Genomic DNA, 12,604 nt, shown 5'->3' on the forward strand with positions numbered 1-12,604 from the left:
TTTGCTTGCATATATTTTGCCGATTGGCTTGAAATAAAAAAATTCTCCTCGGGTTGATAATTAATGCCTAGGTGATTATTTTTTGTTTTTATTAAGCAATTAATTTTCCCAACACATTTCTCCATCATCATACCATCATTCATTCAAACAATGAATCCCATCTAAAGTGGAATTCTTAGTGAGACATTTTCTTCTTCCAAGAGTTGAACCTTCTAATGAAGATTCCAATGGAGGATCTTAATTATCCTCATCCTGCAAATGCTCCTTTCCAATGATGTATGATGAGTTCTATACTAGATGACTTTCTTCTATCCATAAGTACTACTTATGCTTCCAATAAGGTTACCAAGAGATACTTCCTTTTAGTGATGGCTACCGTAGACTTCTACTTCAATTATCTGTCAAGCTTCTTATGTTGATGTCATGTGCTCTTGCTGCAATCGTATGCCCTTATAATTCCATCTCCTAAAATGATGCATCCTATCATGCTTCTATATTTTCCTACTATTTTCTAATGGGGTCTTGGCCCAAGTTCGAAGTTAGTTGCACCAACCAGCAAAACCCTACACTGTTGGCCCTTTCGGAAGCAACTTGCATAGCGCAGGTCGCAGTCTCACCCAAAACAGTATGGGGGGATGCAAGAACCAAGTTTCTGCATCCAGAGACTAGTGTTATGTCTTTTAGGGCCTTAGATATGCTTCCACACATATCTAACCTTCTGATAGAGTTAAGACTTCTAATTCATCCCTAACTAACTTCAATTCTTCACGGGACCAACCATGGCGTTAATCAGGCCCTAACAAGATATGTCTTCTACTTTCGAGCAACCGAATAGGCCTTATAGAGCTTCTGAAATCTAGATTTGTCATCACGCAGACCTATCTTCCTTATCTAAAACTAACCCAAACTAGATTTAGATCTTCATGAATATAATTCAATTGTCGTATTAGGCATAAACATGTTTAGTTAACCCAATTCACGCAGAGAAAACACAATGAATTATAGAAACATCAATGAAAGTAACATAACAATAAAATAGATAGAAGCAAGAATTGTCAACCAAAATTTAGTCTTTATTAATTAGAATCATTCCAATACAGACTTCAACTACCCTGCGCACTCAGATGCAGGGGTCCACACACTCAGTTGTGGACTCTTTCAAGCCTCTGCACACTCAGCTACAGAGAATTTCTTTTGCTACTAATGGTAACATATCACCCTATCTATGAAACCTTTATAACATCATTCATTCATTCATACTTCTATTATTATCTATCAAAATTTATCTCTAAGACTCGTTATGACTCAACTATTTATAGCCTTTCTAATACAATACCATGGCCCCCGACTCATGGGTGAGTCTTCAAAACCACCTATCACTTACCCAAACAAGGGGCTAAGGCCCCTGTGACTCTTGACTAGCTATGCGCTCCACATCCATATTTTGCGGAGACTTTACATCCTTTACAAAATTATTTACAAAAAATGACTAACTTAATTCAATTCTACCCCTGGGGACCCCATCCCAACAGGTCCCCAACACAAAGATCGTGACTCGCCCTCGAGTCACTCAGCTAGTTGTTCCACTTTCTGGCGGAGTTCGCTCAATGCCTTGGTTAATGCCTAAAGCTCCGCGATACTCTGTTCTATTGCTTGTTGTACCTCCTGGACCAATTTCTCTGTGGTTGGCCCCTCCACTGCAAGTTGCGTAGTTCGTTGGGTCTACTGCATGACCTTCAACTTCTCATGAATATTATGTGAAAGTTTGTTGGCTTCCTTTATCCAAGGTAGAAGTTGGTCTCTTAGTAGGGACTGCTTTTTCTATAACTCCTGGATCTGCATCTGAATCGCCTTACCTTCCTACAAGTGCGTGAAGTGCTGGACTGGCGCCAATGTCCGTATAGTCGTACTGATTTCATCATATTGTTGTTGTGCTTCCCTGATCTTTTTGTTCAACTGTTGTAGCTTAGGGTCCTCCTGTAATGTATCCCATAGGCCCATTGGCTAATTGAATAGCTAGTCACAATCGTGAACTGCGACATCTAGTTGACCCATGGATTCTTTTATAAATGCACCTCTTTGTTCCCAAACTTCTGGCAGTGTAGTTGGTTGAATCTTGTGCTAGATTTTGGATATCTTCATCTGGAACTCGAAAGTGACTTGCCCAACCTCCTCTTTGGCGTTGCGCATCGCATCAGCTAATTTCCTTACTTTTGTCTCAATCTACGCATCGTCTGGGATATGTAATTATGGAACTATTTTGCAAGCTTGTTTAATTGTTGACTCTAGATTTGCGCATCTCTATTGCATTTCCTCTTTCTCATTTAGTGCCTATGTCTTTTCCACATACATATGTTCATTTTTAACTTTAAATTCACTAAGGGTTGCAAGGGCACAATGCTCCCTGATCCGCAACTCATCTAAGACCCCGTGATGCAATGTGTGGAGGGCCTGGAGTAGCAGCACGACCACATTGATTCCAATATGCTTGATCTTTGCTAGTGTTTCGTGGTCTTCCTGGTTATATGCTTGCAAGGATCCTTCTGGTAAAGGAAGGATCCTTAAGTCCATTATTCGTTCCACTTCTGGGACACTCACGCTCATTTAAGTCAAGCTCACTTGCACCGCAATCGCTTGCCCAACACTCGCATGGATCCTACCGACCTAGATCTGTAGCTCGTGTAGATCCTTCTGGACACTTGCACATTGTCTACATATACTACTACTCAAAATGTGACCATAACTCGGATGTGGTGTCACGAACCTTGTCGCTGATCTCATCTGAATCACCTTCTATGAGTACAAGAGGGTCCTCTGGCGAATGTTTATCTGATTTCTGCTTCTTTCACGAACCTATCACTGTCTCTTTGGGGCACTTCTAGAATTTAAAGGGGGTGGACACCTCCTCTCCCCCATCATCACCCTGTGTAGATAGGTCCTAGTCTATGGTATATGGGGAAGCCGATGCTTTCTCCTTTCATGTACGTTCCTTGTCTGCTCACTCATTTTTAGCACATGTTGTCTCTGCAGTGGTCTTTTCAACAACTTATTTCTTTTGTTGGGCATCCTTTCCCATGCGGCTGCCTGCTCTTTTTCTTTCCTCTTTTTCGCAACAAAGGTCTGTGCGGAGGAGCTTTCTCCTACTTTGCTTGTCCCGACATCTAATTGGGTAGGCTCATGCCACTCTGTTGGCCATCAATTTACAACCTCGAGTACATCTGTGTCAGCCACTAAGTAAGGTAGCTTGTTCCATACCTCTTTAGGGTCAATCCTCGCGCGGATCCAGACATTGTGAAAGTCTGCCTTAAATTATGCAAAGGCCCTTAGCTGCTTGAATAAGGTGGGAGATAACCTTGGCCTCTGGTTGATAGCCATACAAATGTCTATATCCATGAATACCCAAAAAACCTTGGATTATATACTCCGTTCCACATCTTTTGTCGGCCACAATGAAGCGAACTTTGCTACCTCTAGGAGGGTTTCATTCAGTGAAGGGAACTGATTTTCCTCCAGAAGCCTCCATTCCACCAAAATGATTAATAATAAGAGCCAAGCATAGTGGAAAAGATAGCTATTCTCTTGCGCCTCACGACAGTTTGCCAAAAATTCTCTACAGAGATATTGGACCTAGTTATATAGGACCTCGTTCGCACACTGCGCTACTAATGAAATGACTGACACAGGCACTTCATTCGTGTAACACTTTCGCATTAGCTTTCCTACTAGGATCTACGCTACAAACTATACCACCTGGTTAGTTATGGAGTCAATAGAATATCTGTGCTTTCCCTTTACAAGCCTCAACTTGGTCTTCATACAGTTTGCGAGTTGTTTTTCCTTAGTTTTTCCCACAAACTCTTTTGTCGGGACCACTCCTTTATAGGGTAGCTTAGTAATCCAATGGATTAACATATCCATGATGGGGATAGGTTCACCTAGACATAAACACCCATCATGCACTAATGTCAGCAACTGGCACATACACGCCATATTGATGTTGGAGCGGTGAAAATGGGGTACGAATAGCATGTGTAATAGTCCCACCAGCAGAACTCCTCTAGCCCATTTCATTGGTTCCAACTTTGTGACCCCTGTATCTTCATAATATATGTGGGACATATACTAATTTATTACTAAATGCAGGAATTTCGCCTAGTTGGCGAGGTCCCAGTCTTCCATATTTAACGCTAGTATGCACGCTAAGAGTGTACCCTCAAATGGAACTTTAGCTGGGAGTAGTGGTGTAGCAATTGAAAATTTGCTAGAATCGGGGTCTTTCGTCACCTTCTTCTGTCCTCTTCACAGAGGCACATATGCTGGAAGCATAGTGATTGGTTCAGCGTCCTCGGCATCCAACTCCTCAATCCCCTAGTGGAGTTCCTCTTCTTCTATGTCTAGGGGAACAAAAGGTTTCTTTTGCTTGTCCATTTTTCCCTTCTGCTCCACCTCTTGCAGATGCTTTCTAGGCAAGTGGCGCATTGGTTCTATGACTAGCTTCTTTTGCTTTGGCTTAGAAGCAGACTGCTTTGGCCTAGGAAACCTTGGCGTCGTATGTACTGTTGTTGTAGCTTCTATGCTCGCAGCTTCTGGAGTTGGGGCCTCAGACACCACTGTGTCAGAATGCATAGGCTCATATATCATCTCCAAAGAAACTTGGCACAATGTATCAGAATAATGAACGAGCACTGGGTGCTTAAACAAGACCTCCCAATCTTCTTGGTGCATGCAAGAAATTTGTAGACAAAAAATTGCTTCTTTGCAAACCAATAGGACATACTTATAGCGATTTTTGGATTCAAATCCGACTGTTCCCTCCATAACTTTGTCATAAATGCACCTTTGGTGGCAGATTTTCAAATATTTTCACCTTAATTTTCGCCTACCTTCTCCTCCTAACGGGATTTTCTCAGTCCAATCAGTTACAGTGATTTCAACAGTTTTTTTTGGTTTGGGATGCACAATACCTTCCTTCTTGGCACATTGTCCTAAGCGCAGCTTCATCTATTACACCCTTGTCAATCGTTGTGTAGCCTGTTTGTTGCCTTGTCCTCCCAGTTAGGCAGTGTAATTTATATTCATGCGCTCCATTTCAACTTCCTGGAGCACTAGGATTGTCCTGCATTCATATATTCATTGCGTAGGGGCAGGATCCCTTGTATACAGCTTCAACTGGCTCCCATTTACTTTTCCTGGAAAAGGTTCACCATTCAGCTTCGCGAGCTGAACTAAGCCACCCTTCGTAATTTCCTTGAAAATGTATGGTCCTAAGCAATGCATTTGGAATTTACCTGGAAATTTGGTGAACTTTCTATTGTATAACAACACAATATCATTTATCTTGAAAGTGTGAAGCTTTATAGGGTGATCATGCCATGATTTTTTGCGTTCCTTCTGTACTTGTTGGTGGAATCCCACCAAAAATCGGTCCTCCTCTAACTCCATTAGCTGCACGAGCCATTCCTCCAAGGCCTCACGATCCGCCATATCTGTCAAAGCTATTATGCACAGACTAGGTACAATGTACTCCATAGGCATTACCGCTCCGACACCATAGACCAATGTGAATGGTGTTTGCCCTGTTAGCTTCATACAGGTTGTCCTATAGGCCCATAGTACTACAAGTACGCGCACATCCCAGTCATTTTTCTGCACGTTACATACATTTGTCAGCATGTTCTCCAAAATATTGTTAAAAGCTTCAACTATCCCATTTTTCTGTGGTTGATATGGTGTGATCTTTTGATGGTAGACTTGAAATTCATCTCTCATCACGCTAATCTTTTCATTCAAAAAGTGTGTTCCCCTACTACTCATTAATACTTTCAGGCATCCAAACTGCGTTAAGACATATTCAAATAAGAACTTTGCTATAGTAGTCGATGTACACTCCTTTACCGGCTGTGCTTCCGCCCATCTGGTTAGATATTCCGTGGCAGTGATAATGTAGCACGTGCCCATTTTCTTTCCTAGTGGCTAAATTGGCCCAACAAAATCGATCGCCCACTTCTCAAATGATTGCAAAGATACATGAGGATGTAGTGGTAGTCATCCCTCCATGACGGTCTACTAGTCCTTTGACATGAATCGCATGTCTTACACTATGCTTTGGAATCCTTATGGAGTGCTGCCCACCATAATCCTGCGTGTAAAATATTTTCCGCGGTTGCTTTCCCTATGTAATGGCCTCCTGCAACTCCCCCATGAGCTTTAGTGAGATTATTATTGCTCTCAAATTCTAGCACATATCTCTGCAATATTATATCTACTCCCATTTTGTACAAATGTCCCATAAAGACGGAAAATTCTGTTGCGCAAACTACTGGTTCTTTCTTCTGGTGAGTTGTACATCCTTCAGGTGCCATCCCTCTAGTTAAGAATTGAATAATTTCAACAAAATGGTCATCTGATACACGTACTGTAAATAGTTTCACATCCAGCAACCCTTCCTCAAATTCACTAGGTTCTTCGCCTATTTCAATCCTCGATAGGTGGTCTAGATTGGCGTTCAACCGACCAACTTCACAATAACTTCAAAATAATATTTCTGAAATAATAAAAACCATCGAAAATATTTCCCCCAACACAAGCTTGTTGACCAGGTACGTTAGAGCAGAATGATCTGTATACATTTTGAAATGTCCCCCTAACAGATAATGCCTGAATTTCTGCAGCGCATAGACCATGGCCAACCCCTCGCACTCTGTTGTTGAATAATTTTTTTCAGCCTTTGATAATTTCCTACTTGTGAAGGCTATAGGATGGTCCAGTTCACCTTTGCTTGCCTGTGTTAATATTGCACCCAGTGCAATGCAAGAAGCATCCACATGTAAATGAAACTCCTTCTTCCAATCGGGAAATACCAGGATGGGCACAGTCACCGTCTTTCCTTTTAACACATCTAAGCTACGTTGACACTCCTCATCCCAACATAATGTTGCATCCTTATTCAAAAGTTTTTCCACAGGTGCAATAATTTGAGCATAGGCTTTAATGAATTTTCTATAGTATCTAGTGTTTCCAGTGTCACACGCAGTTGCTTGACATTCCTAGGGGCCTCCAAGTTCACAATCACAATGATATTTGCAGGTTCCACCATCAATCCTTGCTTACACACGACATGACCCAGCAAGATCCCAAAAGGAACACATAATATACATTTTTTCAAATTCAGTGCAATCTGGTATCTTCAACATGTATCCAACATAAGGTGCAAACTTGATACATGGTGTTTTACCAATCCAAACATGGTCTAGTCATCGAAGTATACTTCCAAAAACTTATGAATGAATTCTTTGAATGCTACTATGACTACGTGAGAAAATATTGCAGGCGCGTTCTTTAATCCAAAAGGCATAATATTGTACTGAAAGCAACCCACTCTGTCATGAAGTCGGTTCTACTTCAATCCTCTGGTGCAATCTTACTTTGGTGATAACTGGAAAACCCATCAGTAAAGGAATAGGCCTCCTGCCCTCCCACATTGCCTAACACTTCATCTGTAAATGGTGTTGGAAATGGATCATGGACACATGCATCATTCAGCTTCCGCAGATATACGCAGATCCTTATTTCACCCTTTTGTTTCTTCTCTTGGACTACCATTGAGCTCACCTATTCAAACTCTTCAACATGTTCTACAATGCCAACATCCATCATTTTATCCAGCTCTTGGCGAACCTTCTCCTTGTACTTAGGATTAAGGAGATAAGGCCTCTGTTTGGCAGGCTTCGCATCCGGCTTCAATGTGATCTGCATAACAACCAAATCGCCAAGTATGCCCTGTAAATGTGAAAACTTAATGGGGAAGAGATCCTGGTACTTACAAAGTAATTCAACAACTTTGTCTATTGTAGCATTGTCCCAATAATCTCCAACCTTCACAAACCTTGGTTCTTCCTCAGTGCCAATGTTTTCCTGTCTTGTTTTTAAAGGTGTGGAGATGTCTGGGTTCTCTACTTGTGGCCCTTCTATTATGCAATTCCCTTTTGTTTTTGGAATATTGATATTCCTCAGGTCTTATTCCTCCTCTTCAGTGGTCACATTATAACATTCTAATGCATGGCGCAGCTGGGTGCTCCAATCAGGTTGGATCCATTCCATAGGTTCCTTTGTCATCCTGAAGATAACCACTTTGATTTCTTGAATCTCTTCATCGATGCTTGCAAACCCGTCCTCAAAGCTAAAAGCTAGTAAGAAACTTTTTCTCAGTACATCCCATTCCGCAGTGTTGTGGTGGAGCTCTGTCTCGAGATACCAATTCATTGGGACCGTACCTACGGTATGAAAAAATATATGTACCCATTCTAGCTGCGGTTATATCCCCCACGCCTTAATCCACTTCGCTAGGTGATCACGTGGATCATCCTTCCCACTATACTTCTTAGTCATCGTGGTATTAGCATGCCCAATTCATAACTTCATCATTCGCCTATAATCCCTCCATCCAACAAAACTTTCCTTATGTGTACCTGTTGAGGGCCCTAAAATCGAGTCAACAACAAGGGGGATACCCACCCGGTCGGGAACCTGGTTGGCGGCTTCGTGCCCGTTTGGTGTAGCGGGTCCGCCTGGGGATAACGGGACCAGCTTCCCGTTCTAAGGGGGTGTGTGTGTGTAGAGTTTGGTGATGTGTGTGTGTGTAGCATATGATAATGAAAATATGGAATTATTTCTAAGCTAATCTAATTCTAAACTCTGAGACTGAATTTTATACTACTTTAATCTATCAAGAACAACACATCCAATCTACGCTAACCCGGGATAGAACTTTTTCCATTATGCGATCTAGAAAGATTTCACACAATAACTGGTAATGAAGATTATTCAGCTATTATTAGAATATAAATCAATTAAGATGAACCATCCTGCATAAAAAGTTAAGCAAAACAGTTGTGAACAACATATCGCATAATCAGTTATTCATGTATTAAGCACAAATCAATGACTCCACCGTACAAAAGTGCCAAATGGTAGTCCACTCATTCATACATTAACATATAAACAACATCAGCTGTATATTACTCTAAGAATGCAAGCAGAAACTCGTCAAGAGATAAAAGTACCATTTATGACTGATTTTATACTCACAGACCTTAAGCAATAATGATCTATTTCTACTTACTTCTAATGCCTACTAAGAGTACAGAAGTGCAACATCAGTAGCAGGTATTAAAATGCAAACATAAATAAATCTTGATCCGTCCATTCATCAAAAACCCCCTCCGAGGGTGCAAAAGTGCATGTTCTGAGGACAAGTTTTTTGACAAATTTCCGGACCCTTCTCCAATGCAACGAGAAGGGTTAAATACTACTAACCGGCTAATTTTAATTACACAAATTTAGGGAACAGCTTCAAATGACCGCCCTTTTACTAAAACAAATTTATTTCTAAAAACTGAATCTAATTTCTAACCATTTATGTATCTGCTCCTTAGTGCTGTAAGCGATGCGTTGTCTGCCGTGAAAGAGTCGGCTGCTTGTCCTTTCCTTTAGTTCGAGCTTTGAAAATTAGAAATAACAAGAGCTGGCACCTCTTTCTGACAAATTAGAAGATATTTTTGAAAGTGTTCTTCTGGAGGAGTGTCTTCACGGCGTGTATACTTAGTACAACTCAGATTTCTTTCAAACTGATTGTGCTGTTGCTATTTCGGTTTCCGGCCGTGCGAATGACTCAATGAGCTGGGAATTTTGTTGCCTGAACGATTTTCTCAATTGAAACTTGTTTCCATTCTTTGTTTCAGGCTTTTCTGAAACGTCTTTCCCCTTAAGCGTTTTTCTTTTTGCTTTACCCAATTTGGGACTCAGGATCTTTCATAAACGCTTTGCTTTTGTGCGCCTTTGACTCTGAGTCCTAGATAGCCTATTTCCATCAGCATTTGTTGAGTGATACTCTGGAATCCGCGGTCCTGCTGTATGCGGTATCCATCTGCAAAGTCATCTCCTCTCTGTTCTTCTAGCTCTGGCGCTTTTCCTTAGATGTTTCTTGCATATAGATTTATATTAGTTGCTGACTTATAGTTCACGTAAATGAAAAGAGACAGAAGAAAAGATTGACATGAAAGCAATTAAGTTCTAATGAATGCATAATCATGTCACCCATTATGACTTGACTCTTCGAAAAACGCAACATAATCATCTTTGGATACACAGGCGTACAATCATTAATTTCCCGTAAGGTGCGCGCCTAATTTTGGGCTCACAGATCATGCCGAGGAATGCCTGCGACGAATGGCTTCTGCGATTTGCATCGCAGCATCGAAGATTGCGATGTAAATAGGTGGCATCACAGCAATTGATAGTCTCATTTGTCGCACACCATAGATCGCAGGTCGCAGCTTTGCATGGTCGCAGATCGCATATCGCAATATCGCAAGGTCGCAAGTTTTTCGCTTTGTCACTCTGTGCTGCTTATGCGACATTGCGACGTGCGACGTCGCATATCGGCCGTCGGCGATTCTTTAGGTTTTCCCTTTTTGAGCGCTTTTAATGCACGCGATGCGATGAGTTCTCGCGTCGCTCCTCCTCAGTGTATTTATGCGCTTTGGGAAAGCGCTCCTTTTTTCCTTGCGATGCAATATAGCTCTTAGGGAGTTAATACAAAAGATTTTTTCAAACAAAAATATTTTTTGATTTTTTTTGGTTAAGGGTCCCCCTTTGCTTGATGTTATTACTAATATCAAACAAAGAGGGGGGTTGTTGGTGACCACAACAATGGCGATTCACTGTGAAGAACCAGTTATCTCTGCATTTCTATTGACCGTTCACTTCCAAAACAACAAAAATTTTATATGTCTAAATTTTGTTATGGACAGATAGAGTAGATTAACCCTCACCTTGTCAACGATATTTTGTCTCAACCCTTTTTATATCCCAATTTCTTGCTTCCTCAGGTTTTTTCTTGCATTCGCATCAGACATTACTTGGTCTTGATAAAAGATAAAATAAGGTCTTCTCTGCGTACTGGCTTAAAAGTATGCTCATTTGTTGTAGGTAGAGCCTCTGCTGCCTGCAAGCGTCCATAGCCTCGAAAGGGTTACCATGTTATCCAGCAATGATCCTTTTTCCTGCTTGAGGTTACTCGCAACATTCCAGAGAAAAATCCTTTTTGACACATTTTTTTTTTTTTTTTTTTTTTTAATTCTCTAAAGAACAATGTCTTGGTTTGGTGGCCAAATTATGACACAGTCATTCACTTGATTTACACTTTTGCTGAACAAGCCAGCTCGTGATGAGACCTCTTGTCTTTTGATTGCAACAATCTTAAGTCGTTGCCCTGTTTTGATAGACAGTATTGGAAAAGTCAGCAAGTTATAATATCTGTGATCATGATAAGCCGGCTCGTGATGAGACCTCTTATTCTTTGAGATATAGTGTTTTTCTTGGATTGTTTCTCTGAATGCTGTAATTTCCTTTTAGCAGGGAGGAAGTCATTGTTTTTCCTTAAGAAAGCTCTGGACGACAATAGTAGAGTTTTTGAAAACAACAGCTTTGCAGAGAATGCTTATTTTATTATTGATGATACCTTTCGCGGTGCTGATACAAAACAATTCTTTTACCAGAGGTTGCTTTTGTCAAAGCTTTTTAGAGGTTGAAACGAGTATCGTAATCAAAGTGAAGTTAACTCTATTTGTCAATAATAAAATTCAGATTTTCAAAAATTTTGCTATTTGTACAAGCGAAATCAAAATCTGATAGAGAATTGGCGTGCTCTTTCATGAATCCTTTTTAAATGATCATTCACAACGGGTTTTATTCATAAAAAGAAAAAAAAACAAAACAAAATAAAAACTAAAAACTAAATCTATCCTGCAAAAATTAGAAGATTTCTCTTCTATGGAAAGTATAATTTAAGAATCAATCCGTTGACAGGTAAAGAATCTCTCCTTCCTGCCAGATCCTGCAACACGAATGTAGACGGGCCTACGACTTCTACAATCTGAAAAGGGCCAAGCCACAGCTTTTGAAATTTTGTATGTTTGCCCTTTTCTTCATGAGCCTTATCCCATTTCAAAACTAAATCACCCATCTGAAAGTTTTTTCTGGTTATGATGCTTGAGTCAAAAGAAGATTTTATTAGCGCTTGGTGATGAGCATGGGTTTTCCTAGCTTGTTCTCTTTGTTCTTCTAGTTTGATTATTTCCATTTGTCTTAATTGTAAAGAGGAAGTAGATACTTCATCGATATATTGCACTAAAGACAAAGAGGGAATGACTAGGTGAGTCGGAAGAACCACTTCTCTCCCATAAACTAAATTAAAGGGAGAAGTGTCGATTGAAGCTTTCTTTGTGATTCTATCAGCCCATAAAGCATTTACCAACGCTTTGTACCAATTATTTTGGTTTTGGTCGACTGTTCTTTTGATAATTCTGATTAGGTTCTTGTTTGTTGATTCAGCCAATCCATTACCTTGCGGATAGTAGTTGGCAGAATATTTCAGTTTGAACCCTCTTTTAAGCACAAACTCAGTCATAGCATTTCCAGAAAAATATGAAGCGTTATCAAACATTAATGATGTTGGCAATCCAAACCTAGTGATGATAAATTGATCTATGAATTCAATAATATTTTCAGAATGAACTGTCTTGAGAGGAACTGCTTCTACCCA

At 40.4% G+C, this 12,604-nt stretch overlaps 1 protein-coding gene across 1 annotated transcript; it reads right to left on the reverse strand.

Annotated features, from left to right (window-relative positions):
* Positions 1-5,130: 5,130 nt before the first annotated feature.
* Positions 5,131-5,535, reverse strand: LOC149151509 (uncharacterized). The gene has a single exon (XM_089443176.1). It carries the CDS (start codon positions 5,533-5,535, stop codon positions 5,131-5,133), a length of 405 nt encoding a protein of 134 aa, XP_089299302.1.
* Between the last annotated feature and the right edge of the window lie 7,069 nt (positions 5,536-12,604).

This window comes from Pinus tabuliformis, chromosome 9 (assembly GCF_031772625.1).
Source record: "Pinus tabuliformis cultivar Carrire ecotype Pingquan chromosome 9, CPIR1, whole genome shotgun sequence".
Taxonomy (NCBI): Eukaryota; Viridiplantae; Streptophyta; class Pinopsida; order Pinales; family Pinaceae; genus Pinus; species Pinus tabuliformis.

Excerpts from the sequence above, each read along its gene's own strand:
- LOC149151509 (XM_089443176.1), bottom strand. The coding sequence starts at position 5,535 with ATGCCTATGGAGTACATTGTACCTAGTCTGTGCATAATAGCTTTGACA.